General features: G+C 40.4%; 3 protein-coding genes across 3 annotated transcripts; 1 reads left to right on the plus strand and 2 right to left on the minus strand.

Annotated features, from left to right (window-relative positions):
* Nucleotides 1-2,464: 2,464 nt before the first annotated feature.
* LOC141817206 (14 kDa proline-rich protein DC2.15-like) lies at nucleotides 2,465-2,854 on the plus strand. The gene has a single exon (XM_074704873.1). The coding sequence runs from the start codon at nucleotides 2,465-2,467 to the stop codon at nucleotides 2,852-2,854; it is 390 nt and encodes a 129-aa protein (XP_074560974.1).
* Nucleotides 2,831-6,706, minus strand: LOC141817205 (peroxisome biogenesis protein 19-2-like). The gene is made up of 6 exons (XM_074704872.1): nucleotides 6,576-6,706; nucleotides 6,452-6,497; nucleotides 6,010-6,316; nucleotides 4,295-4,611; nucleotides 3,227-3,350; nucleotides 2,831-2,908 (listed from the first exon to the last, which is right to left on the minus strand). The coding sequence occupies exons 1-5, from the start codon at nucleotides 6,619-6,621 to the stop codon at nucleotides 3,305-3,307; spliced, it is 762 nt and encodes a 253-aa protein (XP_074560973.1). The 5' UTR covers nucleotides 6,622-6,706; the 3' UTR covers nucleotides 2,831-2,908; nucleotides 3,227-3,304.
* A 1,563-nt stretch (nucleotides 6,707-8,269) lies between these two features.
* On the minus strand, nucleotides 8,270-9,883 carry LOC141817204 (uncharacterized). Its single transcript, XM_074704871.1, has 3 exons — nucleotides 9,635-9,883; nucleotides 9,424-9,553; nucleotides 8,270-9,348 (listed from the first exon to the last, which is right to left on the minus strand). The coding sequence occupies exons 1-3, from the start codon at nucleotides 9,765-9,767 to the stop codon at nucleotides 8,496-8,498; spliced, it is 1,116 nt and encodes a 371-aa protein (XP_074560972.1). The 5' UTR covers nucleotides 9,768-9,883; the 3' UTR covers nucleotides 8,270-8,495.
* Between the last annotated feature and the right edge of the window lie 6,779 nt (nucleotides 9,884-16,662).

Genomic DNA, 16,662 nt, shown 5'->3' on the forward strand with positions numbered 1-16,662 from the left:
TTTCTCAGCCCAACAAAATAAAAATCGTGATCGCCTAGCGGGGAGGCGATGACAACGATGAGCAAGAGAGGTAACAACGGAGAGAGCCGACGAGAGGAAGAGAGCAACGGGGGTGACGACGAGAGACGATGCTCGCTATTTTTGAGGGTTTAGGGTGATTGTGATTTTTGTTTTGTTGCCACGTTGGGTGAGAAATCCCCAACGAGAAATCCCAGCTACATCTAAGTCGCATACAGTCACGTAAATTTAATCGCGATATCATTTCTCATATATATATATATATTTATATATATAGTAAATGTTGATAAATAATTCTTATTAAATTACTTTGATAAGTATTTTTTTTCTTAATATTATCATTAGTCGATCACTGGAAAATGGTCAACCTTAGACTTGACCATTTTGCTAACTTCACCTAATGTGGTCACCTTCTTCAATCACCTAGGTGAAACTCCGATCGCTTGGACATGTGGTTGTTCGGACTTTGTCTCAGTTGTCTTGAGTAATCTTTCTTCTGACTTCTCATCCCTTGGATGCACCGAGCCCTTCCGACTCATCCTTGTGTGCCCTTTTCGCTCTACCAAAGTACTCTTATACAGCTTCTCGTATCTTGGATGCATCGAGTCTATCGGCTCCTTTCCCATCATTCCATATCATTCTTTTCGCTCATTTGTATCTTTTGTCAAAAATTTATCATTTTTGATGCTCCTTAATCATAAATAGATATGTATTTTTTTAAATTTCTATACACACACATATTAAAACTCTTTAACTTAAACTTATTTAACAATACATCCAAAATACCATTAGGAGTTCTAACACGTTGATCACCCGAGGACTCCGAATGTCAAGTGACCAAACACCCTGAGTCTAAATGGATTATGCTCTCTATACGACGGTCAGTTCAATACAACAATTACAATGACACAAATTATCAAGATGCACCTTTTAATAAAAAAAAATACACCCTTAGGAAAAAATTGGTATGGTTCTTGACCGCTCTTCCCCTATATAACATAATGATGTCAACATTCTATGTTATCTCAATCATTCGTTATTCTCTTCTTTAACGTCTAACTTGAGCATTGGAGGAATCTCGTCGAGATTCCCTTAGTGTCTCCCTTCTCTTCTTCTTGTAAATGCAACTGTCTAGAGGTCATCTTAATCCCAATCCAGTAATCCACCTATTCCTCACTGTTGACCTATTGTTCTGCAACTCTCTGAACTCCGCCCGCATCAATCGGTCTCGATCCCAGCCGGATTAGGGGTGAGCAAAAAATCGGTTAAACTGAATAAACCGATCAAACTTAATCAAATTTTTAATTCGATTCGGTTATTTCAGAATTTCGATTATTTTTTCTAAAAAAATCGGTTAATTCGATTAATTCGGTTCGATTTCGGTTTTAAAATTTCTTATTCGGTTAAATCGAATTAGAAAAATAATTTATACATTTTAAGTAAATAAATTATATTCATAATATTTAAAAAATCGATTAATTCGGTTAATCGGTTCGGTTATTCGATTTTTATTGAAAAATTTGATCGGTTCAGTTGGTTCAAAAAAAATCAGTTTATTCGGAGGCGGAATCGCGAGAAGAGGGGAAGGGAAGCGGAATCGCGACGAGCGGAATAGGATTCGGCCTCGATTAGCTCACGACAAAAAAATTAAGAAAGAGAGATGTTACCATGTATTAACAAAGATCTCTTACCACACACAAAAATCTTATCACAAGAAACTAAAATTGTCAAAAGAAACCAAGATTAGTCTCACCGCAATCTAATCATCGTCGATGAAGTAGAGGTGGGCTTGCCCCGGTGGTGCTGCAGGCGGTGCTGGTGCTCCTATGGCAGCGGCGACCACGTCCGCAACGGCCTGGGCCGCGTCCGCAACGGCCTGGGCCGCGTCCGCAGTCACCTGGGCAGCAGCGGCATTGCGACAGAGGGTCCGTCGTCATAAGGCATATGAGGCATACCCCAGCCGGATCATTCCTCATTTGTCCTTCTTCTCTCTCAGGCGACCTACATCAACATGGTCGAGTCTTGAGTCCGGCTGTATGAGACTGGGTAGGTGGGAGAAGAGCCCCTTACTCATGTTCAAACAAGATTTCCTTTGGTTCCATCCCAACTGTGCTGAAGAAATTGAATATGGATCCATCTCATCTAATTTGTAAGCTTCCAGTTTACTTTTTGGCGTAGGTGCTGTGCTGTATCCGGCGCTCCTCATCACCTGCAAAGCGAGCGTTGCGACCGCTGCATCTGAGTTAATTAGCTCGCCGGTCAACTGCCATCCTCTCCGACTCCAAGCGGCGAGGCAGAGTCCAAAACCGAGGCTTAAATATATCGCCGTCATCAAGTCCACCTGCGCTGCATGCATGCACCAACCTCCTCCTATAAATGCCCGATTCAGCTGCCGCCGGTTGCCATAGAAGCAGCAGTGAGCTCGTGAGGAAGAAGGATCTGAGCCATGGCAGGTCTCAAGTGCTCTGCTTCGCTTGCTCTGTTCCTCGCCCTGAGCCTTGTCTCCGTCAACCTCATCGCTGCGTGCACCGACAACTGCGACGTCAAGGAGCCAGAGCAGCCACCTCCGGTGGTGGGGAAGTGCCCGATGGACACGCTCAAGCTGGGGGTCTGCACCGACGTGCTCGATGGCTTGCTGAACGTGACGCTGGGGAGGCCGCCGGCGATGCCGTGCTGCGGGTTGCTGAGGAGGCTGGTGGACCTGGAGGCGGCGGTCTGCCTGTGCACGGCGCTGAGGGCGAATGTGCTGGGGATCCGGCTCAACCTGCCGGTCAGCCATAGCTTGCTTCTCAACTACTGCGGCAAGAAGGTGCCCGCCGGCTTCATTTGCAAGTGAGAGGACTCGTCGGTAGCTGGAAGATGGCAGTGCAGTCCCTGCTGCACCATGTAGCTGCATGCATGAAAATAATAATCGACGTACGTGAATAAAAAGTCTTTTTTATTTTAATAACAAATTTTAATCGTATTCTAATAATTCACAATCAGGGCTCAACCTTATAGATACAAAAATAAATTCTATAATTCTACTACAGAAACAAAATCCAATAATAAAAAGTTGTATCTGGATGAATCAGTGTAGAAATATTTACTATTAACAGAAACTATAATTGGTCAAACATCAGAAGAGACATAAACTAGGACCAACTTTAATAGTTTATAGTATTGCAAAAACAAAAAATGGCTATGAAAGACAGAAAATGGAGCAAACCTGATTAAAACGGAAAAGTTAATATTAAACATATGAGAGGAAGGAGAACCAAGCTCATCTTTCCAGAGTATGACATCCTCACATTATAGAACAGTTGGCTGCAGCATTTAGTTGATCAAGGGATCTGCAGTAGTAACAATCAAGAGGGATGACAAATTATAATCACGTTTAAGCCATAAGGAATGATAAGTTTGCTTGAAAAATGCAAAACACCAAAGAAATGGGATGAGTTTCTTAAGTTTTACTAGATATGATGAGAGATTGATAAAACACGAAGTTGCCTGCTGTATATCTAGTACGCAGAGACGACTCATAGGTTTAAAAGATCAATCTTACTAGTATAAAGCTGGTTATGAGACAAGATGGAAAGGAATATTACAGGCTACTTATATTATTTGCTCATTAACTCTTCCTGTGTGATATTTCAGGTCTAAAATATTTCTAGACTATTCATTATTGAAACAAGAGAAAATGATGTAAACTTTACAATTGTCAAAACTAATCCTAACTTTACTAAATGTGCAAGTTGAAGCTTGACTTTTTAAAGTTTTAAGTGGCAATAATCTTGAAGAGAATCAGTACCAAAGAGATGGCATCGCAAGTTAGATCTTCAAGAAGACTTCTGAAATGTTACATAAATCTAGCATACTCAAACCCCTAAGTTCTATTGGCTCTGGCACAGAGCAAATGCATTTTTAATATACCCATGATGCTGCCAGAATATGATCATCCCTGGTTTCCTTGTTGAATATAATCATATCAGGATCTATTTACGATGGGGGAAAAAATAAATTAATTTAGAAATATGCTAGATTGCAAATGTTCTGCCAAATCCTTGATGTGTAAGAATGATAAAATGAATGATCCACATTTAAACATGCAATATAAATGTATGAACATGTGTGTCAATATATGCATGCATCATATACATATATGAAGCAGTAAAATGCTCTAAAAGTTTCATATCATTCAGCTCTTCAAGTTCAACATATGGTCATGGAGTACATCACAAAAGTAGATACGAGCAAAGCTAGGTAGGAAAACAACCAGGTAAACTGGAATACTCACAACTGGCTAAGGTTGCTTAGATCAAGATCAGGAGCAAGTTCTTGAACAATATCACTTGGAGGTTGACCACATTCCTGCATTTTCTGCATGAGATCGACAATTTTGGAGAAGTTTTCAGGTTCAGTATCATAAACCTCATTTAAAGTCGATATAAGCTCATATTGGTGACTATAGCGACCATAATCTTCCTTGTTTAGAACATCTTTGTGCTCTTCCAACCACTTTGGAAATCTTTCTCCAATCTCCTTCATGGGATCATAGAGAATTTCTTTGGACAAAAGCTGCTGCATCATAGTTTCAACTATAGATTCCACGTCCTGTATAATGGAGAAAGACAATCCATATCAGGCCATTAGATTCCGCATCAGTTATTATTATACAAAAGACACAAGCTGAGCGCAAGGACATCGCAGCCAACAGACTGTAGGGAAAATATATATATTAGAAGGAATGTTATTTAAAGACTAATAAACCTATATTGCTATCAAAGGATAACTTTAGAATGACAAGGATGAGACTAATTGAATCACAAAGCTGAAATTGGATTAAAATCTTATTAATCTAAATCCAAACTCAATTAACTTAAATCCAAACCAAATTAATTTAAACCTGAACTCATTAAGCACTTTTTTCTTTTCATTATCTCCACAACTAAAGTCTTATCCCTGCTCATATTCCACTCTGCATGTAAAATTTTGAAAGACAGAAATGTCATTTTCAAATCATTTATTCATCAAATCAAAGCATATTCATTGTGTTGTAATTCTTATTCTTCATGTAAGGGATACTATAAACAAACAAATATTTAACAAGTTGGACTACTTTTGACTCGTTAATTTGAATCCTAATAGGCGTGCTTGATTAGAATTTGACACTTGTGGGGTAAAAATTGGAGTTTAGCAATTCAAGATTCACAAATATCACCATTCAAAATAAGATTTTAATTTTTTGTGGGTTCAATACTTCAAACAGTGCGTGCAATATAATTGAAAAAACACAAATGTTGGGGATGACATATTTTTGTAGTAAGTTCCTTGCACCACCAACAAAGGTAGAATGCTGTAGATATCAAAATTCCTTTGTAAACAGAAGATAGTAAATGCTATAAATACAGGATCTGACAGAATTGTCGCTATTCAATCCCTAGTTCAAAGTGTAAATATAACTAAGTTGGATGAGCCAATTATTTATTTGGCCTTATGCTATGCAGAAATAGTTTATCAAAAAGCCAATGGCTTCATGGGCAAGGTTGCCAAGTTTGTTATCCCACTAAGGATGGTAAAAGGTCCACTGGATCGGATCATAGTTTCCAATAGAAAAATTAAAACCTAAGTAAAAAATGTGTTTTGAAAAAAAAAAAAAAAACTAGTAATTGAGGGTCTGGGACAACTTGAAGTTTATTATAGGATCAAACGAGCCTTCAAGCCTATAATTAGTTGTTCTATTCATCAGACAAGTTCTCAAACATGTAATCAGTAGTTGTACCATCATGTAATTGGTTCACTAGGCTGGATTTACCACAAGAGCACCAAAGTTTAAGCAAATGTTGATGAAAGAAAATCACAGCACTACAAGAAAGTGGCAATTCCATTCACAGGAAAAGTAGATGATTTGCTAAACTAAGTTCCCAGAAATATAAAGATAGAACACAGGAACAATCGTTTTGACATTTTTTCTTCTCAAAATTTTTAAAGGATAAAATAAAAATAGCATACCTGGGAGCCAGCCATCTCGGCCTCGAACTGCTTGACGAACTCCTCGACCATTTCAGCATCGGCGCCCTTGGGGATATTGGTGGTTCTCGTGGCGGACTCCAAACCCCTCACTGCCTCACGCGTCTTCTGCGTCAGCTTCTCCAGTGCCTCGGATGCGTGGGATCCCTTCGGAGGGATCCTCTGCTTTCCCTTCCTCCTCGCGCCCAGGTCCGGCAGGCCCATCGCCAATCCCTGTACTTGCGATGAGGAAGACGACGAGGACGGAGACGCATCCTTCCCCACTCTCCCATCCGTATTTCGATCGCTCCTATCAATCTCATATCACGACACCGAAATCAAAGAAGAATTCGAGATATGAAAACAAACAAAAAAAAAAGATCCCTTTGGATGAGCGAAGACTTGAGCGATGGTGAATAGGAAGGGAACAGAAGAGATTGACTACCTCTGGGAAGGAGTGAGATCGATCTGGGAGAAATCGTCCAAAGCGCCTGAAACATGCCGAATCAAGGACAAAATCAAGGAATTGAACGAGCGCTTGAGAGAAAAAGTAGGAGGCGTGTTCGTACTGTCAAGCAGCTGGTCTAGGTCATCGGCGGAAGAAAGGCTGGCCATGGCGCCGGGACCGGAAGCCGGCTAGGGTAACCGCCGTCGAGGCTTCGTGGTCTTCTGCTACTGCTCGTCGCGGACCTGACCGTTTAGTCAACGCTGACAAGATTCATTTTGCCCGTCCAATTTTAATCTCGGGTACTTTTCAAAACACCCCCCAATGTTTACAACGTTGTCGAACTACCCTAAAAGTTTAATTAATTTCACAACACCCCCAATTTTATTATTTATTGCCAAAGTACCCCTATTGAAGATTAAAAATACATATATATTTCACCTCGTTAAATTACCACCTAAAATATTCATTTTTAAATCAAATCTCCAACAGGGAGGTAGAGAAAGAGAATAGTAAAAACGAGAGTCTCTGAGTGGATAGTTGATGAATGTGTATTCAATTAGCATACTTTTATCTGCAGTAGCGGGTTCCTTTTATAGCATCAGGAATAATACCCTCTAGCTTTCGTAATAGGCTGCCCTGTTGGTAAGGCAAGCGTTAAATCACCCACATTTTACTCTGTGGAAGACCGCGTAGGATCACACTATAGAAGCTTTGTTATTCCACGTGTTATGATAACACGCGTGAAGTTGCGCGTGTCAATGATCAGTTGGGGGACTTGAGCCAGGATTTGATATGTTAAGTGGAGATGTGTCGAGTTGGTGGAGCCGAGTCAACTTGGCAAGAGTGTTGATTCGGTAGGTCTGAGAAGCGATGAGCAAGAGTGTTGATTCGGAGGGGTCGAGCCAACTAGGATGTTGCCCTTTGTCGAGAAGACTCCTCGGGGGAGGTCGATGACTCGATTAGTCGAGTCGGCTTGGCAATTGACACGCCCTATGGAGTCTATGTTGATTAAGTTAAGGACCCACCATGTAGACTGAGTTGCCCTTATTTACCTCCGCATCACTATCCTATAAATTCTAACCACGTGGGAATATGAAATAAAGCATGTCGAATGGCAGGCCAAGTCAAAGGGGACCGAGCCGAGTCACATGACCCTAGGTCAATCGGGCGAGTGTTGAGTCGGGAGGGTTGACTTCAGCATCAAATAGTACCAATCTTTTTGACTCACGTTCACTTCTACCTTGGTCAACACATTTAACCTTTCTGCTATGGATGAGAGTGCCCTAGCAGGGCTCACAACAACTATTACTAAAACAAACATAGATAACTAATTGAACATGGTCAAAATTTAAAATCAAAATTTGAGATTTTAAATTCTATTTGGTATATGATCGAGAAGTTTAAAATTATCTAAGTTATTAAATTTTATAAATTTGTTATATTTATTTAAAAAAATAGAAACTTTTTAAAAAGTTGTTTACTTTTTTTTAATGCAATTAAATATTCCTTTTTAATATCATGCAATTATACATACCAGTCGTACTATGAAGTAACACAAAATTGACAATTAAATTTGTTTGTTATTGTTGGTGTTATTAAATGAAAATACAAAAAAAAAAAATCCATTGGTTTTTATTTATTGCTTATAAATCTATGAAATAAAAACGATGGGACAGAGTCATTCCAAAAGGAAAAAATAAAATAAAATCAATCAATCAATCTTTAATGAAAAGGAATCGATTGCAGAGTCAGCTAATCTTGGAGGAAAAGAGTAGGGATTCATGAATTTTATCGATTTCTAATTAATAAAGAAGAGACAGAAAGTTGAATGAATTTGTCGAACACAAGAACAAGATACAACGATTTCCCAGGTAAAAAAACAAGAATTTAGAAGAATAAAAGTCCAAGAAAAAGGGAGAAAAAAGGACTTAGAAGATTGTGTTTTTGGCACTCTGCACATGATTTACTAACCTTTTCCTTACCATTTTTGAAGAATTTATTACTTTATCTTCTGAATTTGAGATTTTTATGGATTTGCTTTTCAGATTTGGTGGTGGAAATCCTTGCTGTAGATCTCCGGAGCTTGAATCTGCTGCTGCTGCGGCAGATATTGCTGGTTCTGCTGCCAATTGCTGAAGCAATTGGCGGCGAACTGGGTTCCCGCGCTAAACAGAGTCTGCGGAGCCGGCGGGAGCGCTCCGTGGAGGTACTCCAGCCACTTGAGCTCCTCGCCGTCGCCCCCGAGCTGGACCTGCATGTCCTTGCTGGACGGCGGCAGCTCCAACCACGGGAACATCCCCCCGCCGCCGTCTTCTCTGTTTTCCTCCGCGCCGCTACGGCGGCCGCCGGCGAAGCAATCCCCTTCGAACCAGTTCCCCACGGCGGCGCCGTCGAAGCAGGTAGGCGGAGGCGGCGCCGCCATCGAGGTCGGGAAAATCGAGACGGCAGGCATTGCGAGCTCCTGGCCGGACCAGAGCAGGCGGCTTTGACCACCGCCGCCGCAGTCGGCTGCGGCGGCGAGGCCGAAGGGAAAGTAACCGAGCGAAGACCGACAGCCGCCGGAGCCCGCAGTCTCGTGCCCGGCGAGGAACTGGTCCAACAACACCTCCTTCCCCGCCCCCGACGTGATGCTCTCCTCCGCCGCCGCCGCCGCCGGCGTCAGCTCATGCAGCACCACCTCGGCTTTCGCCTCCGCCGCCTGCGCCTGCGGGTCGCTGGACGCCGCCGAATTCTTCTCGCTGCTCGCCGCGGCGCCGCCTCCGCCGTCCGCCACCGGTTTGTGGGTGTGGGGGTCGATCCCCCGCTGCTTCAGCTTCTTCTTGATGCACGAATTCCACAAGTTCTTGATCTCGTTGTCCGTCCTCCCCGGCAAATGCGCCGCGATCTTCGACCACCTGAAACACCACCCAATCAAAATCCTCCGACTCCAAAGCCCTCCTCCATGATCAGGGATCTCCCCACGGCCATACCTGTTCCCTAGCACGGCATGCAGCTGAACTATGAGATCTTCCTCCTGCTGCGAGAACGTCCCTCTCTTGAGATCAGGCCTCAGGTAATTGATCCACCTCAACCTGCAGCTCTTCCCGCACCTCTGCAGCCCTGCCATTAATTCATCCAAAGCATGAGAGCCATGATCAGCACAATTCAAACAAGGTCACACAGTCAACGTCGACGACTCACCTGCCAGCTTAGGAACAGAGCTCCAGCAGCCATGGCCGTACTTGGTAATGTGCTCGATGAGCTTCTCATCTTCCTCAGGCGACCAGAGCCCTTTCCTCAGCTTCTGCTTGTAGCAGCATGAGTGCCCTCCCATGCCTGACCAAAACCACAAGAACAACACAACCAGCAGCAGCAGCAGCAGCAGCAGCAGAGACTTTCTTTGATTCTCCAGTCTTTCGTTTTCTTGCTCCTTGCTCCTTTTTTAAAGTATGGGGAGGAAGGGGAAAGGGGTTGTTATCCATGTTTTTTTCCTTTTGCATGGGTCACAGAGCTTGACGTGAACTCTCGCGAGGGTTTTGACCACACGCAGGGAATTAGGGTAAGAAGACAGGGAAGACTGGGGACCTGAAAGGTTAAAGTTAAACCCTAATTTATCTGGAATTAGGACGCAATTAATTAATTAATTAATTTAAAAGGAGACGAAGACGTGCCGAGTGTGCGTCCGTCGAGGTCAAACAGCACAAAAGGCAACGGTGCGGGACAAAGTAACAGAGTGCATTAATGGGCAATTAGGGAGCCGTATTCATTTAATCCCCCACCAGCATTATTATTATTATTATTATTATTGAGGTGGGGCCCGCGGAAAGTGTGGGGCCGAGGGCACCGTTGCCACGTGTGATGCGGGCGCTGCTGATCTGTCTCATTCGCAGCTACAGATTCTGCGGGATGTAACAGAGGGGGTTTTGGTGCGGAGCGAATTCATTTGCTGACGTTGATTTGTTCTTTCCCATCGCAGGAACAGCGATCCGACGGCCGTGACAGCGACCGATGACGAGCGGGTGTTTTAACTCGTGGAGTTCGGATGCACTCTTGTTTAATTTACTTGATTTTTTATTTTTGCAAAATTTAAAATCTCGTATTTAGTATTCGATAAAATGATATATTTTATTTTTGAAAATATAAATTCAAAGATATAAATGAAAGGATTTCAATTTGAATAGTTAAGTTCAATATTTATCTTTCATCTCTAATATTAAAGTTTTGACATTAGGTGACTATAAAAAACAAATATTCTTTATAATGTTAGTGAGTCATGACCGCGAAATCGAGTATGCTCCTTATCTATTAATCGTCCCATTTGGGGAACTACATTTGATGCTTTTAGGTCATGACCATTGCTCGAGATTCCCCGCCCTTTGTTTGTTTGTTTGCCGCTCAAGCCCTTCCGACCTAATCAATCGACTCAACATTGGCTAAGTGTGGCGGTTTGAGCTCCTTTCGAGCTTCCACACCCTGACTATTAGAGAGGGCATTAAGGTAACCTCATTTTAATTAATTATAAGGTGGATGACTCGTGAAGTACGACAAGATATAGCACATGCAACTTTAGCCCCAGCAATTATACATCTCTAATTAATTAATTAATTAATCAATCATCTAAACTAAACTAATCAAACGCCCTTAATAATCAAACAAAACAAAATCAAAAATAAAATATAGTTTTCCAAATCAGCTCATTCATTAATATCTTTGCCCCTACACAAATGACCAATCGATCGATCGAGTTAAACTTATACGAAAATGGACCGTATCGACGATACACATAGGGCTTGAATCTTATTGCCTGGGTCCAAAGTGTAACTCACAGTGCAGAGCTCGATAATTAAGTCATGCATGAGCAAGTATATCGAACCTTAATTATTATTTGAGATATTTGACAGCTCAAAATGATGGACGGTCTCAATGATATGCAAACACCAAAGGCAAGTCGAGTTTGAGGTTAATTAATATTAATTAAGAAGGTTGGTTAATTATATTAATTTGGAATATAATGGCATGATTAAGGGCGGTGTTAATTAAGGTTAATGAAATGGGTGGAGTTTTTGTCCGCCGACAGTGGGCGTCGAGATAAAAATGGGGTTACAGGGAATGGGCCACCTCCACGTGTTGGGGACTGCCTCTCGCCCATCATGCAATTAATTAAAAGATATTAAGCCCACCGAAAGCTACTTAATCAATCATTTCAATAATTTGATACTGTTTCTTATTGACTAAGCACGGTTCGGCGAACCGTGCGCGAACCGGGAGAAAATCGTCCACCTCTAAAATTAATTGAGCCCAAAACACAAACAGATACCTAAAATTTAACTTCATATGATTAATTGTAAAGGTTTTAATAAAATAAATTATAAAACAATTATGAAAATAAAGGTTGACATATGAAATCTTATAAGATTAAAAATAAATAAAAATAAATAAAAGTTGACATATGAAAAATATTAAAATAATTAAATTAAGGTTGTCTATTTAACATAACATGAATTTATGGCATCTCACATGGTCAATCAATCCATTAAGTACTATGAAGGTACTTCAAACTTTCAATTCCCTACAATATTTAACAGCTCAAAATAAGAAGGAGAAAAAAATATATATGACTTACCAATGGGAATAAAATGAGGGATATAGTATCAATTTGATATAAAAATGAAATTGATTCGGTTCAAGATCAAATTTGATTTGGTGTGGAAATCTCATTGTAGTGTCGCGATGCCAAAAATCCTTCCTATAACAAGCGATGACGTCGATGTTTTTTTCTCATTGATATTTTTATGATAAAGTCGAATCTTGGAGAATAATAGATATCAAAGGGCTCATTAGGAGTTGCCATGGTGAAACCATTCTGATGCGTAAGCCATCACGGTGTTTCGACGACAAAGGAATATAATTAAGAGGTTGAGTCAGAGAGTCCCGCTCCTTGTTGCGCAGGGCATATACTTGGCCTTTTATAAGTATGAGGCACATGTAAGATGTAGGGAAGTGATTAGGGATGAGTATTTGATTAAAATCGAATCGAACTGAATCGACCCAAAAAAATTTTTAAACTAACTAAATTGATCAAATTTTCAAATAAAAATCTAACAAATCAAACCGATAAAATATCGATTAATTCGATTTTCGACCGAATTAATTGAAATAACTAAATTTTTTTAAATATTATAAAAAATTTACCAATTAATTAGAAATTTATAAATTTACTTATTTAGAAATTTAAAAATTATTTTTTTATTTTGATTAATTTAGTTTATTTGGTTTAACCAAATAAGAAATTTTAAAATCGAAATCGAACGAAATTAACCGATTTTTAAAAAAAATAATTAAAATTTTGAAATAATCGAACTGAATTTTTAAATTCGATCGGTTCAATTGGTTTATTCGGTTTAACTAAATTTTTGCTCACCCCTAGAAGAGATAATAGGTGGGTGGGGATCATGACCCTATTTGCCTTGGACATAGGATTGTAAATGAACTAAACGTTAATGATGGTGTTTGATTTGGTAAAAGTTTGATCAATTAAATAAATAAATTTTAATTTGTTAACTAAACAAACAACCTTCAACACATACAAATCAATTAAATAAATAAATTTGAATAATTTGTTAACTAAACATACAACCTTCAACACATATGTGTTCAACTTGTTAACGTTGGCAGATCAGAGAATAACGTTTCGGATGTGTAGGGACTGAGGATCAAAGTAGAGCAAAAGCTCTTACACTTTATTTCTAACACATAACCTAAAGTCAAAATCAAATAGTTTGCTAAAACTGTTAACTTCCTGTTATACTTTATTTCTGTACTAACTTGTGATGCAGGAAAGGAGAGATTGAAACTTTGTATTTCGGCGCTCTTATCTAGATCCAAGTGACCAGACGATCTAAGCGCCTGGATGTCAGCCAAATGGGTCCGCGAGGCGGATGAGGTGGCAGAGTTTCAATGGTCGGGACACCTCAGCCTTCAGGTGCCTGAATAAGAATAAAGTGTTACGTCTGACAACCTCCACGTCAGCATTCAGACGTCCGAAAGGGATACAAGCGCCCAGAAGATGCCGAATTAGCGTTGGAACCGGATCGACAGGATGACGTGGTTGCGAAGGGAAACTTTAAAATACAACTTACTACGCTATTATGATGACTTTCTACATGTAAACAACCATCTAGTATGCCGAGAAGCTACATCAACATCTATAGTTCTCATCTTCTGAGTCGGTAATCTTTACTTTATCATTTTTGTACTTAAACATCTTAGGATGGTAAGGAATTACCATTCCTAATTGATTTTGTAAAACGACAAACTCCTTCTCGTAAGAGGAAAGTTTTTATAGTAGATTGTGGGACTTGGAGTAGCAACTTGTGGTTGTGAACCAAGTAAACAAAAGTGTACTCATTCCTTATGTTTCTACTGCAAGTTTTATTTACGTACTCTATTTTACGAACGATTTATGGAATAAGTAAAAAAGTCACAAAGCGCTATTCACTCTCCCTCTAGCGCTCTAACTCGATCTTACAATTGATATCAGAACGAGGGATGCTCGAAATTAGTACAACCACTAATCGAGCCTATTCGATTTTTTCGCTCTATTTTCGTGTTTTAATTTTTTCCGCACTGCTAATCCAAAATTAAGTCTTCGTATATTCTTTTCTTTATTTTTATTGTGCAAGATAAATGACCCATCAAGAAAGCTATAGCACCGCTAGATCCCCGTTGTTTTCAGTGGAAGACTTTATCTACTAGAAGGTACGTATGATGGAGTACCACCTCAAAACACAGGTGAAGATGTGAATTATGATCCAGACGAGGTTCACACTTCTAACAGACGATGACGGCATCCCACAGCCTCGCAAGAAGTGGGATCCCACAACAAAGCGAAAGATTGAAGTTGACACCAAGGCAACCCAGACCCTCCAATATAACCTCACGAAGAAGGAGCTCAACCAGGTTGGTCCCTTTATAAGTGCAAAAGACTTATGGGACAAACTCATTGAGCTGCATGAGGGAACCATTGATACTAAAGTGAGCCAGCGCGACCTTCTTCTGAACAAACTTTATAACATCAAAATGCAAGAAAGTGAATCCGCAAGTGGGCTACACACATGGATTCAAAAAGGGGGAGATTGTTAGTAAATAAGCATCAGATGATCGAACCTGAGTTTTGATAATGACAAAGGGTTCAAGTTAAGTCTGTGAAGTGGATTAACAAGCTGAATTAAGTGTGCAAGTAACACAAGGAAGCTCTAGTTGCAGCTAGACAAGACCTAGTTTAAAGGACTGGGCAAGGAAGTTTTGATCATAAGGATTAGGCAAGAAGTCTTGGCAGATCAGAGCGCCTAGGTGGAAAGTCTAGGCGGGTTTAGAGGACCAAACGTCTAGTAGTGAAAGTCCTGGAGCTGAGGATCAAGGCTGAGCAAAAATCCAACAGGTTTGGAGGACCAGGTTGGCAAAAGGTAACTTCTCTCGAGTGGAGTGAGTGAGGACGCATTCTGGAAAAGAACAGTAGGCGTTAGTCTGACCTAGAGTTTCACTGGAAACCTAAAATTAATATCAAACAGTTTGCTAAAAAAGCATCCAAGCGCTTGGAAAGGGATACAAGCGTCTGGAAGATGCCGAGTCAGTATTGGAAGCGGATTGACATGATGACGTGGAGGTGTCTGGAAGGATTTCCAAGCGCCCGGATTAGCTTTTATAAGCAGCTGCGAGGGAAAACCCTAAAGTACAACTTACTACACTATTACAATGACTTTTTACGCGCAAACAACCGATCTAGTGCATCGAGAAGCTGCACCGACATCTACAATTCTCATCTTCTAAGTCGATAATCTTTAATTTGCCATTTTTGTACTTAAACATCTTAGGACGGTAAGGAATTACCGTTCCTAACTGATTTATAAAGTGACAAATTCCTTCTCGTAAGATGGGAGTTTTTATAGTAAATTGTCCGTCGAAAACGATCAAAGATCGTATGCCTTGAAGTAGCAGTCTGTGACTGTGAATCAAGTAAACAAAAGTGTATTCATTCCTTGCTTTTCCACTGCAAGTTTTATTTACGTACTTTGTTTTACGAACGATTTATCGAACAAGTGAAAAAGCCACGAAGCCTATCCACCCCCTCTAGCGCTCTAATTCGATCCTACATCATGTTTATTAATAAAACTTTTATTAAAATACTAAATAAAGAAAGAAAATATGAATAGATAAATTTTGTATTATCAAACTTAATAATCAACCAAACAAGTTTAAAATGCAAAAATTTTAAAAAATCAAACAAACTTGAATTGAGAGGTTAATAACATATAAATGACCTAAGTTCAAGCTTATAAAAAAATCAAGTCAAGTTTAAATAATATTTCAAAAGCTTGATTTTTTTTTGGCTCGGCTCGGCTTGGCTTGGTTACCTTATCAAACAACCTTGAATACTATAAAGTTTGGTTCGGCTCTACTTGTTTACAATCCTACTTGGAGGGGTGAGGAAGAGATAGTGGGTGAGTGGGGATCATGGGACCTGTTTTACTGTGCTTGATTGAACCCAGTTAATAGAACTCAATCAATCGATCAAAACTTAGAATGATCTGTAGTATCCAAGATGACTTCAATGTACATACGAGTCGGAGTGCTTGACTCATCGACTCAACTCAGGAAATTGGGAAGCCAGGAGTCGAAGGGTTCGGTAGGTCGATATCGGATCGACTTGATTGATCGACGGATGGACAGGTCGACGTCGGAGTGCTCGGGAAGTTGAGAGTCAGAGTGCTGGCTCAACTAGCTTGGCTTGGCCCGTTGGAGTTGACACGTCAATCCATAAAATTTATGTTGATCAAATCCTAATAATGCTATTAATTCGGACTCTCCGTTGATTGAGTCAAGGGCACACCGTGAACCCTTACTTTTCCTCTGCATCAGAAACTTTAAAATTATAAAAAAAAAAAATTAATTAAACCAAGAGTGATTAATTATATATAATTTTTTGTAAATATATAACAAAATCTGATTGACTTAATTTGACTAAATTAAAGGAGCAAGGATATGAGTGTCGACGACTGTCGCGGTCGCGGCATTGATGAGGAGGTTGACAGAGAACAAAGTAGCCGTTGAAGCTTCGCCGTCGAGGCTCAGTGCGTGCATGGCGCGTCGCTCGCTCGCTGGCCCCCGCACTCCACTGCGCCACAACAAACTCCTCGCCACCCGCGCACAGCTCGTACGTACGTGAACGG

Source organism: Curcuma longa, unplaced genomic scaffold, assembly GCF_044706935.1.
Source record: "Curcuma longa cultivar G26 ecotype Majalengka, Jawa Barat unplaced genomic scaffold, ITB_CL_G26_1.1 contig_19663, whole genome shotgun sequence".
Taxonomy (NCBI): domain Eukaryota; kingdom Viridiplantae; phylum Streptophyta; class Magnoliopsida; order Zingiberales; family Zingiberaceae; genus Curcuma; species Curcuma longa.